Raw genomic sequence first — 17,414 nt, 5'->3', positions numbered from 1 at the left:
GATTTGGTTTGCCCATATTTTGTTGAGGATTTTTGCAGCAATGTTCATCAAGGATATTAGCCTGAGGTTTTCTTCTTTGTTTTGTCTCTGCCAGGTTTTGGTATCAGAATGATGCTGTTATATAATGAGCTGGGAAGTCCCTTCTTAATTTTTTGTAATAGTTTTAGAAGGCATTATATCAGCTTTTCTTTTTACACTTTGTAGAATTCAGCTGTGAACTTTCTGGTCTTGGATTTTTTTAGTTGGTAGCCTATGTACTACTAACTTAATTTTGGAGCTTGTTATTGATCTATTTAGGGCTTCAACTTGTTTGGTCTTGAGAGAATTTATTGTCTAGAAATTTATCCATTTCCTTTAGATTTTCTAGTTTTTGTGTATAGAGGTGTCTATAGTAAACTTCAATAGCTATTTGTATTTTTGTGGGGTCAGAGGTAATGTCTCTGTAGTCTTTTTTTTTTGATGAGATAGAGTCTCGCTCTGTTGCCCAGGCTGGAGTGCACTGGCATGATCTTGGCTCACTGCAACCTCTGCCTCTGGGGTTTAAGCAATTTTCCTACCTCAGCCTTTCAAGTAGATGGGATTACAGGCATATGCCACCACGCCTGGCCTAATTTTTGTATTTTTAGTAGAGACAGGGTTTCACCATGTTGGTCAGGCTGGTCTTGAACTCCTGACCTCAGGTGATCCACCTGCCTCCACCTCCCCAATTGCTGGGATTACAGGCATGAGCCACTGTGCTTGGCCTCTGTTGCCATTTTTTTTTTTTTTTTAGGTGGAATCTCACTCTGTCACCTAGGCTGGAGTGCAGTGGAATGATCTCAGATTACTAAAACCTTCACCTTCCTGGTTTAAGCAATTATGTGCTTAAATCTGCTGTTTGCAAAAGACAGACAAAACCTGGCCTGTTTTAGGATCTACCGCTTTCCTTAAATGTTCAGTTCCATTATGTCACATTTAAGCATGAGTGACTCCATTTTGCTTAGGTTTGTCTGTTTGGACAAGTTCAGTCCCGAATAATGTCTTACAATAATTTTGTTTAAAATTGTCTCCTTTTTTGGTCAGAGTGCGACCAAAACTCTGGGCCTTAGTGCCATTCTCAGTTTTCATCCTTTTTGGGTTTTGTCCGTATCTTTTTTTTTTTTTTGACAGTCTCGCTCTGTTGCCCAGGCAACCTCCACCTTCCGTGTTCAAGTAATTGTCTTGCCTCAGCCTCCCAAGTAGCTGGGACTACAGGTGTGCACCACCTCACCTGGGTAATTTTTGTATTTTTAGTAGAGATGGGGTTTCACCATGTTGGCCAGGCTGGTTGGTCTCGAACTCCTGACCTCAGGTGATCCACCTTCCTTGGCCTTTCAAAGTGCTAGGATTACAGGCGTGAGTCACGGCACCTGGCCCCCTGTTGTCATTTTTAATTGTGCTTATTTGGATCTTCTATTCTTTCTTCACTAGTCTTGCTAGTGGTTTATCTTCTTAATTTTTTTCAAAGATTTAACTCCTGGATTACTTGATATTTTCTATGACTTTTCATTTCTAAATCTCCTTCAGTTCAGATCTAATTTTGGTTATTTCTTGTCTTCTGCTAGCTTGGGAGTTTGTTTTCTCTTGCTTTAATGATTGATTGAAACACAGTCTAGCTGTGTTGCCTAGCCTGGAGTACAATGGAATGATCTTGGCTCGCTGCAACCTCTGCCTCCTGGATTCAAGGGATTCTCCTGCCTCAGCCTCCCGAGTAGCTGAGATTACAGATGAGTGCCCCCATGCCTGGCTAATTTTTGTATTTTTAGTAGAGACAGGGTTTTACCGCCCAGGTTTGTCTTGAACTCAAGTGATTCGCCTTCGTCGGCCTCCCAAAGTGTTGGGATTACAGGAGTGAGCCACCATTCCTGGCCTCATTCATTTATTTATGATGATAGATATTTAAATTGATAGATTTTGATGTGAAGTTTCCTTCTTAACACTGCCTTGGCTGTGTTGTAGCAATTCTGGTTTGTGTATCTTTGTTCTTCTTATTTGTTTCAAAGAACTTACTGATTTCTGCTTAATTTTATTATTTACCCAAAAGTCATTCAGGTGAAGGTTTTTAAATTTCCATGTAATTGGATAATTTGAAGTGGTTTTCTTTGTAATGAATTGTATCTTTACCAACCTGTGGCCTAAGTGTGTGTTTGGTATGACTTTGGGAAGATTGAATTTGCTGAGGATTGTTTTATTTCTGATTGTGTGGTCAATTTTAGAGTATGTGACGTGGTGATGAGAAGAATGTATACTATGTTAATTTCAGTTGGACAGTTCTATAAATGCCAGTTAGCACTATTTGGTTAAATGTTGAGTTTAGGTCCTGATATCTTTAATTTTTTTGCTTCAGTGATATAATAGTGTCAGTGGGGTGTTGTAGTCTCCCACTGTTATTGTGTCAGAATCCAATTCTCTTCATAGGTCTCTAAGAACTTGCTTTATTCATATGCACTAATGGATTTTTTTAGAACACCTTTCTTCTGCTTTTTTCTTTAATGTGCCCAAGGCTACTCCTTAGATGCCTGAACCTACAGTCTACTGAAATTCAGATGTCCAAGAGATCAAGAACCTGTCCAGAGATTTAGCTGTTATTGTTTTTGTTTTTGTTTTTTGAGACGGAGTCTCACTCTGACGCCCAGGCTGGAGTGCAGTGGCACGATATTGGCTCACTGCAACCTCTGCCTCCTGGGTTCAAGCGATTCTCCTGCCTCAGCCACCCGAGTAGCTGGGATTACAGGTGCATGCCACCATGCCCGGCTAATTTTGTATTTTTAGTAGAGACAGGGTTTTGCCATGATGGCCAGGCCGGTCTCCTGACCTCAAGTGATCTAACCACCTCGGCCTCGTAGAGTGCAGAGATTACAGGCCTGAGCTACCATGCCTGGTCAAGATTTGGCTGTTATAGGAGAAAATATAAATTAGAAATAAGAGTCTTTATTTTCTTACCTTATAAAAAAGCAGGATATTTTGTTCATCTCTCTTTATTGAAGCATTTTGATTATATGTAGATATTCTCTGCTTTTTTGAAATATACATAAATCACATTTACAGCTAAAGAAACCTTTTGTCGTTCTCTCTGACTCAGGATTGTCTTTATCTAGGACCTTAGAACCATTGCGGTATTTTTGCTTTGGAAAAGGTTTTTTTGTTTTTTGTTTTTTTGAGACGGAGTCTCGCTTCCAGGCTGGAGTGCAATGGCGTGATCTGGGCTCACTGCAAGCTCCGCCTCCCGGGTTCATGCCATTCTCCTGCCTCAGCCTCCCGAGTAGCTGGTACTACAGGCGCCTGCCACCATGCCTGGCTAATTTTTTGTATTTTTCGTAGAGATGGGGTTTCACCGTGTTAGCCAGGATGGTCTCCATCTCCTGACCTCGTGATCCGCCCTCCTCGGCCTCCCAAAGTGCTGGGATTACAAGATTTGTTGTTGTTGTTGTTGTTTTCAGTCTCTTAAAGTAGATACAGATTTGTTTAGATTAAGGCTCATTTTAAGAGCACCCAAAAAGTGGAGCACAAAGATAGGATTAAACTTAGCAATACAGAATGATAAAGACTAAAAGATGCAGAGGAAGTTTCTTTGACAAAAAACTGATTATCCAGTGTAATTATCCAATATTTGCAGGCTGAAGTACTTACACTGCAAAAAAAAGAACAGTTCAGTGTATAAACTCAACAGTAGAGTCTATGGTTATGCTTTGGTTCCTGTTTACTACTTCAAAACAATTAGCATGGTTATGTGTAGTGTTTGGAGACAACTTGCATTCGTGTGAATTATACAGTATTTTCTCTCTCTTTTTTTTTTTTTTTTTAAAGACAGAGCCTTGCTCTGTTGCCCATGCTGGAGTGCAGTGGCGTGATCTCGGCTGAGTAGCTGGGATTACGGGCATGAGCCACTGCGCCCGGCCTAAATTACACGGTATTTTCTACAATATTATGAATATAAGACCACAATATTTATTTTGGATGAATGTCTTAGTCATTTTAATATTAGTCACACTTTTGAAAAATAAGTATTATAAATAAATTATGGTTACAGAAAATTAAAAAAATTCTACATTATTACTAGTATATTAAAATTATTTATGCTTAGATATTTATATCTAATATCCAAAAAAATTCACCACAAAGTTGTTACAGTAGATATTAGCCTGACATGCATATTAATTTACCCAATAGATATAGGTAAGCATGATTTCAGTATCTTTTATTTTACTAAACTTGAATACTGCTATTACAGTACAAATAAACATGATGGGCAATGTGACCATGCAAGAAATATAATAGCTTTTAAGTTAACTATGTTGTAAGCTCAAATATATTTTACTATATAAACAAAGTCAGATTCTGATTCTTCATCAAAAAGTGTTGGTGAAGGCTGGGTGCGGTGGCTCACCTCTGTAATCCCAGCACTTTGGGAGGCCAAGGTGGACAGATCACTTGAGGTCAGGAGTTTGAGACCAGCCTGGCTAATATGGTGAAACCCTGTCTCTACTAAAAATACAAAAATTAGCCAGGGGTGGTGAGGGGTGCCTGTAATTCTAGCTACTCAGGAGACTGAGGAAGGAGAATCGCTTAAACTTGGAAGGTGGAGATTGCAGTGAGCTAAGATCACACCACTGCACTCCAGCATATGTGAGAGAGCAAGACCCTGTCTCAAAAAAAAAAAATAAAAATAAAAATGAGCTGTTGGAAATTGTCAGATGTATTCCAATATAAATCCCCCATTTAATGGCTAGGAGACGAGAGAGCAGCAGAGATAAAAGAGAAACTTTATAAAATTTTGCTGAGAATATGTCCCCTTTCTTCATAATGCTCATGCTTCTTATGCTGAGAGTAGCTGTGCAGTTTGGTGTTTAGAGAGACGTTTATTTTAGGAGAACATTTTCTGGCCGACATGATCAATCTTATATCTAATCTGAGTTTTTTTTTTTGAAGATGCTCTTCTTTTTTACTCTCAATATAATTTTACTAAGATGAAGAGCGATTTTTCTCTCCAATGCTTTGGGTGTCTGTTTTAGAAGCTCTATTACTATCCCATGGTGTCGTGAATGAGGTGGGCTGTCACAGGGAGAACTCTTAGAGGTATCTCTATGCGGACTCATGCTGAAAATCCAGCAGTATTTTTTTCACGTCACCATTATAAATAGAAACTGAAGCTGAAACACTGCTCCCATTCCCATTATCATGAAGGTGCAATTTCAGCCAGGAGGGCTGAAGGCTCTTCTCCTGTTGCTCAGGCTTCATTACCTGATGTGGGACTGGAGTGCTGCTCTGGCAGTTGGGGTTCATGTAAGATGTGAGCTGCCAGCTGTGAGCCCTATGGTAGGAGTCAAGAAAAGACACTGGCTATCAGGAAAGGGCAAGCAGAGTCTAGTGCTCAGGGAGTACAGAGCCATTGATTGCTTAAAATGTAAATAGCCAAAAAGATAACTCGCTAAGTTGCAAAATTACCTCCTGTCATGAGGATGTGAAAAGTTAATTTTGTCATTGATTATAACCAATTAGCATACACGGATCGCCTCCCCCATTACCAGGTGAATTTAGGATGAACAATGTATTACATGGTGCTGTAAATTCTTTTACTTGTGGACTAATTTTGGGAGTGTCTTTTTGTCTTTGCAATCTCTTAAGAAGATTGACTGTGATGCATGTCACATTCTGGTTTAATTGTGTAATGAAACAGTTTACTTTCTGTTCTGTCATTTTGGAGTTTCTCTAGGGCTGGAGAAATTTTTTTTTAACTATATTTTCCAAACACTGTCTAGAATTACTAGACGTGATATGAACACATACAGTTCCAGCCAAACTTTACTCTGGAGGGGCCCTTTCCTCTCAGGCTTCCAGTCACTTCAGATTTCTACAAACTTCACAGGGTATAGCAATCAGCTATTTTACCTCTTATTTCAGTCTGGCCCCACCTTGAAGTCTGGCCTCACAGAACTGATTGGAAGTTTTGACTGGTGAGTCTGTTACATTTTTAGAGCTGGTGCTCACAATTTTCTGAAACCCGAAAGCAGATAAAATTGAAAAAAAAAAGTAGGTATTTTAGCATCTTAATTTTTAAATTTTCTATTAAACCACTGTTTGCAGAGACATTTAGCAACTTGTTTTCTATTCCTGCAGATCCAGTAGTTGCTCCACAAGTCACAAACAAGTAAATATGAACACAGTAAAAATCTCTTTAAACTACATTAAATTCTTCCTTTCTGTATCCCTCTCATCTGTCTATATTTAGTGTTCTATACATTTTTTAAAAAAACCAAGAGCAGAGAAACAGAAGATGAAATAAAAATGCTAAGCCCTTAATCTAAATCCTGGGAATTATTAAACATCTGTGCTGACTCCCAGTTTGTTATGAGAATTAAATCCGTAATGTGTTATTCCAAGCACAGTGGTCTGTAACATACTCTTGAGCACATTGTATCTGCTTTATAAACATTTCAATAGTACATGTTGTTTTCCAAGTGTAGACTTATTCAGGCATTGCTACTTTCTGTTGCCTCTGTAAACTTTAAAGAACCAGCAAAGAATATGATACTTAAAGATGGAGATTTGTTGTCTTCATTTGTGCCAGAAGTATTTGTGTTGTGACAAGAGTGCTGAGTGTAAGCTACTCTGTGCTGTGCCTGCTTCTCTAACCAATTCTAATGATGAGCCTAGAAGAAGCAACATCAGCATTGACAGGGGACTTATTTAAAACACACATTCATGAACCCTTTGAAAACCTGCAGAATCAAAATACATAGGGAAGGTCAAAAGTTACCAAGTGATTTATAAGCTTATTAAATATTACAAGGCAGCTGGGTGTAGTGGCTCATGCCTGTAATCCCAGCACTTTGGGAGACCGAGGTGGGTGGATCACCTGACGTCAGGAGTTCCAGAGCAGCCTGTCCAACATGGTAAAATCCCATCTCTACTAAAAGTACAAAAATTAGCCGGGCATGGTGGTAGACGCCTGTAATCTCAGCTACTTGGGAGGCTGAGGCTGGAGAATCTCTTTAACCCAGGAGGTGGAGGTTGCGGTGAGCAGAGATTGTGCCATTGCACTCCAGCCTGGATGACAAGAGCAAAACACCCTCAAAAAAAAAAAAAAATTGCAAGGCAATGCTTAGCTAAATAGTTATCAGTTGGACTTCTGTTAGGTTGGTGGAAAAGTTAATTGACTTTTTTGCCATTCTAAGTAATGTGGATTACTTAGGTGTAGGCACTCAAATTACATGCCTAATTATTAGAAATCCCTTTACTTGTGCCCTCTTCACAGGTTCTGTTTATTGTTTTGTATGGACACATTTATGTTGTTTTAATTAAGTACCTCATGTGACTCTAAGGTAAGGCCAGAATCAACTATGAGGGGTTCAAGATACATTCATGAGAGTTAAGTTTTACTTTTCCACTGAAGGATGGTCACAGGGCCTGTTCTGTTTGAGTTTGGTAGACAGGGCAGCGTGGCCCATATTTCCATTATTGTGGCAGAAATTGCTGGTGTCTGTGGTGGGGAGGGTACCTAAGGACAGGAAAGGAGAAACTTCTATTTTTCTCTTCATTGTTTCTGAATCTTTTCTGAAGATTCACCCAGAAATGGGTGGACTTTTTCTGAGGGTCTTGGTCCTTCTGCCTGTGGGTGTGGTCGTAGCATGTAAACAAGTGGCATTTTCTCAAGATGCAGATGTAATTTGTCCAGAAAATCTCATCAGAAAATAAATCCCAGAGAAGGAGGAGATAGAGGGAAAAGTGGCATTTTTTTTTTTTTTTTTTTTTTTTTGAGACGGAGTCTCGCTGTCGCCCAGGCTGGAGTGCAGTGGCGCAATCTCGGCTCACTGCAAGCTCCGCCTCCCGGGTTCACGCCATTCTCCTGCCTCAGCCTCTCCGAGTAGCTGGGACTACAGGCGCCCGCCACCACGCCCGGCTAATTTTTTGTATTTTTAGTAGAGACGGGGTTTCACCGTGGTCTCGATCTCCTGACCTCGTGATCCGCCCGCCTCGGCCTCCCAAAGTGCTGGGATTACAAGCGTGAGCCACCGCGCCCGGCCCGGCATTTTTTTTTATCCGCTAACCATGTCTCAGATCAGGAACTGTGTCCACTCTGCCTCCAGAATGCTGTGTGTTTAGTACTTGCAAACCTTGACTTCTATACTTGTGTTTTTTTCTCCCTAATGAGTTTGTTTTAACTACTTTTTTAAATTCTTATGATAATTAAGGGTCTGTGAAAAATATTTCTTTCCTATGTACCAGAGCCTTTTCTAAATTTTTTCATTATGGCTTTTTATATGCCTTGCAAAATTCTCACCATTAATTTATGATCTGCAGTATTAAAAGTGTTCTTTTTGTGGCTGTTGAACTTGGAAAAGTGTGAATACTCAAGATTGCTATTGGGGAAAAGCTGGGATCCTTAGTAAAGATGGAGAACATGTAATGTTGAAGTTCCATTTGTGTTTGCTATTAGCCCTATGCAGAACAGAATTAAGAAAATGCTTATTTAAACAGGATGGCATTTATTACCCAGAAAGCTCTGAAAAAAATTATCAGGAGATACTTGTTCTCTAGGGTACTAAGGAAAGACTACTTAAAATCACTATTAAACATTACAGAACATGGAAGATACAGGTATCTTGAAAAGAAGATTCCTGTATCTTGAGATATCCTGTATCAAGATGGAAGATACCTGTATCTTGAACTTTGCATAAAACTGATGTTTCCATATGGTTGAATTTAGACTATAATTTACTTATTGGGAACAATATTCCAGCAGTGATGCTGTGTCCTTCTGTGTGTTTTAGCACACCATAAAAATTTGTCCTAGTGCAGTTGATGCTAATGATTCACTTGGTTAAAGAGCTGTCAGATTTTTTTCACTATAGAGTTAATTATTTTTTCTTCATTATTAAGTACCTTTATGCAGCTGATTTGTATAAATTATCAAATGTAATCTGGCAGCTGCTCTTCTTTCTTAGGGTTTCTTTGCATATATCTGGTTTTGGAAAATGAAGGCTGTCATCTCTCTCTTATAGGCCATAAAAACTGGGGGGAAAAAAAAACAGGTTATTTCACTTATTGGATGTTTGATAAAATATTGTTCTTTGTGGCAAAATCATTGGCATTACTTTTGAGCTTATTAAAAATTCAGCAACTCAGACTTTATTCCACATCTTCTGCAAAAAAAAAAACAAGATTTCCAGTTTATTGTACACATTAAAATTTGAGATGTACCTTGTAACTCGACATGTCTTTCATCTCAACAGAACTCATTCTGTATAGTGTGAATATAGCACTCCAGAATGTACATGCTTGTGTTCATGCCCTTAGTTTTATATTTTATTATCCAGAAAAGTATCATACATAAATTGATGTTGTGGATCTTACTCTAGTCTTTTCTCAGAGTTAGAGAATACATCAGAGAATGTTTGTCTTTAAAATTACTTCATTTGGATAATTTCATTCACTTTTATAAGTCAGAACCAGTACTCTTTAGTCTTTCATTTCACCTTGAATCAAATGAAAAATTTTGCCCATGGTCACTTGGTAAATATGTGACTGTGTACTTTTCAGGGACCATTGACATTTATGGATGTGGCCATAGAATTCTCTGTGGAAGAGTGGCAATGCCTGGACACTGCACAGCAGAATTTATATAGGAATGTGATGTTAGAGAACTACAGAAACCTGGTCTTCCTGGGTGAGAATAACTTCAAGAATAACTTCAATACACAATTCCTAATCTACCCTAAATATTTCATTTGTTTTTTTGTAGAATGTTTTTTGGTAATTGATCTTTGCATAAATGAGTATCAGATCTCTGTTTCTAAGAAAATCTTGGAGGCCAAGCGCAGTGGCTCATGCCTGTAATCCTAGCACTTTGGGAGGCCAAGGCAGGTGGATCACCTGAGGTCAGGAGTTCAAGACCAGCCTGGCCAACATGGTGAAACCCCATCTCTACTTAAAAAAATACAAAAATTAGCCGGGTGTGGTGGTGCATGCCTGTAGTCCCAGCTACTTGGGAGGCTGAGGCAGGAGAATCACTTGAACCCGGGAGGTGGAGGTTGCAGTGAGCCGAGATCGCACCACTGCACTCCAGCCTGGGTGGCAGAGTGAGACTCCATGTCAAAAAATAAAAATAGAAAATAAAAAAAAAAGAGAGAGAAAGAAAATCTTGGGGATTTGTCAATGTAGAAAAAAAAAATCTTAAGATGTTTCATCTTGATCTGGACTTTTTATATTCCTGAGCTGATCTGTATCCTTCACTCTAAATTAGTGGTAATTCCAGAAATTCAGTGGCATAAAATATTGTTTTCTATACCTTAAAATCTAATTTTCATCTCCAGTTTTTGATTCAGTAGTACTAAGTAGTAAAATTAAGAAGCTACAAATTTAAAATAGTGTCTAAATATTTAGAAACTTGTTTTAAATTAGTATTTTGTAATTAATTTACTATTCTATTAATTACACCCTTTTTACTGAGCACATTATTTGAAGAATATGAGCAACATTCATGTTATTTATTTTTAATAAAACAGGTATTGCTGTCTCTAAGCCAGACCTGATCACCTGTCTAGAGCAAGGCAAAGAGCCCTGGAATATGGAGAGACATGAGATGGTGGCCAAACCCCCAGGTAGGTGAGAGTGAATATGACAGATGACACAGATGAGAGGTCCAAACATCAAGGAGAAAGTCAGTTTTTGAAATATGATTTGGGGCTGGGTGCGGTGGCTCATGCCTGTAATCCCAGCACTTGGAGAGGCCAAGGTGGGCGGATTACCTAAGGTCGGGTGTTCGAGACCAGCCTGACGAACATGGAGAAACCCTGTCTTTACTAAAAATACAAAATTAGCTGGGTGTGGTGGCGCATGCCTGTAGTCCCAACTACTTGGTAGGCTGAGGCAGGAGAATCGCTTGAACCCGGGAGGCAGAGGTTGTGGTGAGCTGAGATCGCACCATTGCACTCCAGCCTGGGCAACAAGAGCAAAACTCCATCTCAAATAAATAAATAAACGAATAAAAATAAGAAATACGATTTGGGAGTTGTGCTCCAAGGAAAATAGTTTCTGGAAAGCCTGAGGTTTATTTTTTATTTTATTTTTTCTCTTACATAGGGGTATCTTTTGTCTTATTCGTCTAACTTTTCTAAGGAATATACTTTCCTTTCAGTTATCTTTCTTCAAGTTTTCAGTGAGAACCAAAGTCCCCTTTTTGGCATATACAAGACTACAAAATCTGCTTTTTTAATGTTTTGGTGGATACATAAACATCTGTGAAATTTTAAGAAACTCTATATTAAGCTATTAAGTTTTCTTTCTACATCATGTCTGAAATATGTGAGTAGTCGTTTCTGTTTCATTTTTTTGTTCATTTTTTCTGCGCATTCCTTCCTGTTTTTATTACTATAGTCTTGAAATATAGTTTGAAATTATAAAGTATGTTGTCCTCCTGCTTTGTTCTTTTTCCTCAAGATTGCTTTCATTATTCAGAGTTTATTGAAGTTTCAAGTAAATTTTATGATTGTGTTTTTCATTACTATGAAAACAAATACCACTGGAATTTTGATAGGGATTTTATTAAATCTGTAGATCACTTTGGATATGGCACTTTAACAATATTTATTCTTTCAATCCATACACACAAAATATTTTAAAATTTGTGTCTTTTCTAACTTCCTCCATTGAAAAGGCTTTTTAGATCCTTGGTTAAATTTGTTCTAAGAAATTTATTATTTTAATGTTATTGTCAATAAGATTGTTTTCCTCCTTTATTTTATCAGATAGTTTAAGTTTATGGAACCATATCTTATAAATGTATGTTAATTTTATATTTTGCTAATTTACTGAGTATATTAGTTTAGACATGTTTAAATGTACTGGGTATGATTTTTTATATATGAGATTATATGATCTACAAACAGCAACTTTTTACCTATTTGTCTTCAATTTTAATGGCTTTTTAAAAATGGTTTTGACTATTCTGCTACATACTTCCAGTGCTATTTTAAAATAGAAGCATTGACACTGGGCACAATATAGTTTTGCACTGATGTCTGTGAATTTCAAGAAACAAACACCTCTTCAAGTTTTTATAAACTGGTTTCAGGAGGTAAAGATCTTTTGTTGGGCCCCCAGGATAATGGGATGCCCTATGGGTTTGTAATGAAGAGGGGCTGTAGGTTGCTTACAAGGCTGCTATGTCTGCACAAGGGTTTACCTTTAGTTGGCTTGTTACAAGGGGATTGTGTAGTTGTAATTTGCATTTTATTTTTGGACAGGCTGAATATCCTTCAGGACTTTGATCTGTAGGGCAGACACTAGGCAGGTTTCTGTAGTCAGGTCTGCATATGGTGAGCCTTACATCAGGATGTGAATGAGTATGGCTTTCACTGAATATCAAAGAGGATTTTGCCAGGTCACTGTGTAGGTTTCTATGTAGGCAGAACTGGCCTTGAACTGAGTCATGGAACTGCTTCAGGGACCACAGTAAAGGCTAAGGTCTTGCAAACCTGCCTGCATGGCTATAAATGGGTGTCTTCCTCCAGGCCTCTGGAAGGGCAGGACCTCTCCCAGACTGTGACTGGGAGGAGTTTGAGATGGTTACAGGGTAAGTTCAATATTCTCAGTGGGACCAAGTTGGGTGGGCTATTTTTCAGTCTGTAGCCAAGAAGAGAAGTCCTGTAGTTTACCACCTGAATGAATGCCTGCCTTCTGAAAAGGATGCTCCTCAGTCTTGGGCATTATCAGAGTTTCACAACTCCCTGCCTGGATCTCAAAGTTCTCTCTCTCAATCTCTCATTTTTTTTTTTTTCTTCTGAGATGGAGTCTCACTCTGTTGCTCAGGCTGGAGTGCAGTGGCACCATCTCAACTCACTGTAACCTCTGCCTCCCAGGTTCAGGTGATCCTCCTGCCTCAGCCCCCAGTAGCTGGGATTATAAGCACGCGCCACCATGCCCGGATAATTTTTTTTTTTTGGAAGTGGGGTGTGGAATCTTGCTCTGTCGCCCAGGCTGAAGTGTAATGGCTCAATCTCAGCTCACTGCAACGTCCTCCTCCCAGGTTCAAGTGATTCTCCTGCCTCAGCCTCCCAAGCAGCTGGTACTACATGCACATGCCACCACACCTGGCTAATTTTTGTATTTTTAGTAGAGATGGGGTTTCACAATGTTGGCCAGGCTGGTCTCAAACTCCTGACCTCAGGTGATCCGCCCACCTTAGCCTCCCAAAGTGCTGGGATTACAGGCGTGAGCCATCGCGCCTGGCCATGCCTGGATAATTTTTGTATTTTTAGTAGAGACGGGGTTTTGCCATGTTGGCCAGGCTGGTCTCGAACTCCTGACCTCAGATGATCGACACCCGCCTCAACCTCCCAAAGTGCTGAAATTACAGGCATAAGCCACTGCGCCCGGCCTTTTTTTTTTTTTTTTTTTTTTTTTTTTTTTTTTTTGAGACGAAGTCTCATCTCTGTCACCCAGGCTGGAGTGCAGTGGCCCGATCTTGGTTCACTGCAACCTCTGCCTCCCGGCCGGGTTCAATCAATTCTGCTGTCTCAGCCTCCCAAGTAGCTGGGATTACAGGCATGCGCCATCATGCCTGGCTAATTTTTGTATTTTTAGTAGAGAGAGTGTTTCACCGTGTTGGCCAAGCTGGTCTCGAACTCCTGACCTCAGGTGACCCACCTGTCTCAGCCTCCCAAAGTGCTGGAATTACAGGCATGAGCCACCGTTCCCGGCCTTTAAAGCTCTCTTAAAGGCACTTATTTTGGAGGTGAGGACTTGCTACATACCCCAAGCTGGTCTTGAAATTTTGGCCTGAAGAAATTCTCCAATGTAGCTGTCATTACAGGTGTGAGACATGATGCTTGGCTCTCTCATAAAGGCATTTTTGTCAGGGATGGCTGACAGATTTTCTTGCTGTCAGGGGTTAAGAAAATAGGTCACCTTCTATTTTTCTGTCAAACTAATGTCACTCTCTCTATTCATTTTTCTTTCTATTTTCTATTTCAAATTTGTCTGTAATTTTAGACTCACACATTTAGGACAATGTGTCAGAATTTAAATGTTATGCCTGAAGTGAATTAGATACTTAGTAGGCACTCCATATTTACTAAAATAGCTACTTATACGTTTGTTTGCTGCAGGCAAATAGGAATTACAGGATTTGCACCCACTTTCTTCAGACTATATCTAAATAAAAACATAATTTATTCCCAAATATTTGTTTTATATATATCAGAGACTTTAATTATATTCTGCAAAAATATATTTATTTCTTTTTAATTTAGCAATATAAGGCTATTCTTTGCTTCTAAATTTGATTTTTTTTTTTTTTTTTTTTTTTTTGAGATGGAGTCTCACTCTGTTGCCCAGGCTGGAGTGCAATGGCGTGATCTCAGCTCACTGCAACCTCCACCTCCTGGGTTCAAGTGATTCTTCTGCCTCAGCCTCCCAAGTAGCTGGGATTACAGATGTGCACCACCACGCCTGGCTAGTTTTTTATATTTTTAGTAGAAATGGGGTTTCATCATATTGGCCAGGCTGGTCTCGAACTCCTGACCTCAAGTCATCCGCCTGCCTCGGCCTCCCAAAGTGCTGGGATTACAGGCGTGAGCCACCACTCCTGGCCTGCTTCTAAATTTGAATTACAGCAGTTTCATTGTGTATGAGAATAACATATATTTAAAACATGAAAATTACCTCTAGTTTTTATAATGCTTATTTATTAAAAGTTTCTCATTAGAATCTTCTATTTATGGTTATACTGCATTTTCTCTGAAATTTTAACTGCTATATAGTTAATGCCAGTGATTCAGAATACCTGCCTTCCATGAGTACACAGTTACAGTCAAATATTGTAGTTATATAGACAAATTCTTTTTTAATGGTCCATTAATGTTGCATATACCAGAGTTTATGAGTAAACATTTCCCTTATTATTTTGCAGTTCTTTATGTGTGTTTTTTTAGTGTTGGTTTCTTAACATCAATCTATTGTGTTTTTGGTTTTACTTACATATTATAATTTTAGACAATTTGTAATTCTGTTTGTATACTTTAAGTCAACATAGTGCTTAATTAAGAAATAAATTAGCTATATGTCTATCGCAATCAGATTATATATGTGTGTGTTTTTTATTTATAAATATGACCCTAATTATGGTTATGGCCTATCTTGTATGTATTTTTTCTTAGCTGATTTTCAGTGGTTGTTTTGTCTTACATAAGTGAGTAGTTTTGAAAATAATCTTATTTCCACATTCTGTTTAATAATGAATGTACATTTCCTTTGTGTTCCTTTCAGATCACTTTTGTGATTTGCAGTTAATTTTTTTTTGAAGTTAATTTTTGAAAAGATTTATAATTCTCTACTTTTCAGTTCTTCTACAAAATTGTTGTAAAAAAGATGACATAAAATTTACCATCTTAAATCTATTTAAGTGTACATATTAGGACTATGCATGGTGGTGGCTCACATCTGTAATTCCAGGATTTTGAGAGGCCAAGATAAGAGAATCACTTTAGCCCAAGAATTTGAGACCAGCCTGGCCCACACATAAAGACCCTCTCTCGGGCCAGGCGCGGTGGCTCATGCCTGTAATCCCAGCACTTTGGGAGGCCAAGGTGGGCAGATCATGAGGTCAGGAGATCAAGACCATCGTGGCTAACATGGTGAAACCCCGTCTCTACTAAAAATACAAAAAATTAGACTGGCATGGTGGCAGGCGTCTGTAGTCCTGGCTTTTCGGGAGGCTGAGACAGGAGAATGGCATGAACCCAGGAGCTGGAGCTTGCAGTGAGCTGAGATTCAGCCACTGCACTCCAGCCTGGGGGACAGAACGAGACTCCATCTCAAAAAAAAAAAAAGACCCTCTCTTTAGAAAATTTTTTTTAAAAATAACCAGGCATGGGGTGGTGTGCATCCGTGGTCCCAGCAGCTTGGGGGATTGAAGGTGTAGGATTACTTGAGACTGGGAGTTTGAGGCTACAGTGAGCCATAATCTTGCCACTGTATTTCAGCTTGGGTGACAGAGTATATTCACCTGGTTATGCAAAACACTTCTAGAAATTTTACATCTTGTAAAATGAAAACTCAATATCCATTAAGTAACAACTGCCCATTTTCCCCTCTCCCCAGCCCTTGACAAACACTCTTCCACTTTCTGATTTTATGAGTGTGACTTTTTTTTTTTTTGAGACGGAGTCTTGCTGTCACCCAGGCTGGAGTGCAGTGGTGCCATCTCAGCTCACTGCAAGCTCTGCCTCCCTGGTTCACGCCATTCTCCTGCCTCAGCCTCCCAAGTAGCTGGGACTACAGGCGCCCGCCACCACGCCTGGCTAATTTTTTGTATTTTTTTAGTAGAGACGGGGTTTCACCGTGTTAGCCAGGATGGTCTTGATCTCCTGACCTCGTAATCCGCCCGCCTCAGCCTCCGAAAGTGCTGGGATTACAGGTGTGAGCCACCGCGCCCGGCCGAGTGTGACTCTTTATAACATATCTCATATAAGTGGAATCATATAGTATGCATCATTCTGTTACTGGCTTATTTTAGGTGATAAAATATTCTCAAAGTTTATCTTAGAATTTTACACGTGGTTTTTGTTTGTTTTTGTTTTTTGAGACGGAGTTTTGCTTTGTTGCCCAGGCTGGAGTGCAGTGGTGCCATTTCAGCTCATTGGAACCTCTGCCTCCCGGGTTCAGGCAATTCTGCCGCCTCAGCCTCCTGTGTAGCGGGGAATACAGGCACCCACCATCATGCCTGGCTAAATTTTTTTGTATTTTATAGAAATGGGGTTTCACCATGTTGCTCGGACTGGTCTGAAACTCCTGACCTCAGGTGATCCACCCACCTCTGCCTCCCAAAGTGCCAGGTTTACAAATGTGAGCCACCATGCACGGCCACGATTTTTTTAAGGCTGAATAAAATTCCATTGTATGTATATGTTACATTTTTTGATATGTTTATGAATCAAATGACATCTGGGTTACTTCAGCCTTTTGGCTTTTGTGAATGCTGGTACAATAAACATAGATGTTTACATATCTCTTCTAGGTCCTGTGTTGTATACTTTGGATATAGATTAATAAATGGGATTGCTGTATTTAATTATAATTCTACTTTTAATTATATGTGAAACATAACATTTTAAAATAATGGCTGCATCCTTGTTTTCCATCAACAATCAACATAAGTTTCATTTTCATAGCATTGTCAACAGATTTGGTGGGTTTTTTTGTTTTTTTTTTTTTGGTTTGTTTGTTTTAGTTTTTTGTTTGAGACGGAGTCTTGCTCTGTCGCCCAGGCTGGAGTGCAGTGGTGTGATCTCGGCTCACTGCAGCATCTGCCTCCCGGGTTCAAGTGATTCTCCTGCCTTAGCCTCCCAAGTGGCTGGGACTACAGGCACCCACCACCATGCCCTGGCTAATTTTTG

The 17,414-nt window shown here is 39.4% G+C and overlaps 1 protein-coding gene across 3 annotated transcripts in view; it reads left to right on the top strand.

Moving 5' to 3' along the window:
• The window catches only part of LOC129459812 (zinc finger protein 724), a 283,659-nt gene that overhangs the window by 14,202 nt on the left and 252,043 nt on the right, over positions 1–17,414 (top strand). For 2 of the 3 annotated variants that reach the window (XM_055237030.2, XM_055237031.2), the window contains exons 2-3: positions 9,559–9,685; positions 10,524–10,619. In XM_055237030.2, coding sequence (XP_055093005.1) covers positions 9,559–9,685; positions 10,524–10,619 — 223 coding nt within the window. The remainder of the gene's footprint in view (positions 1–9,558; positions 9,686–10,523; positions 10,620–17,414) is intronic. The other variant, XM_063616347.1, reaches the window with a different exon arrangement.

Source organism: Symphalangus syndactylus, chromosome 13, assembly GCF_028878055.3.
Source record: "Symphalangus syndactylus isolate Jambi chromosome 13, NHGRI_mSymSyn1-v2.1_pri, whole genome shotgun sequence".
In the NCBI taxonomy this organism is placed as follows: Eukaryota; Metazoa; Chordata; class Mammalia; order Primates; family Hylobatidae; genus Symphalangus; species Symphalangus syndactylus.
The sequence above is the reverse complement of the archived record's forward strand: the minus strand, read 5'-3'. Positions and strand labels throughout refer to the sequence as shown.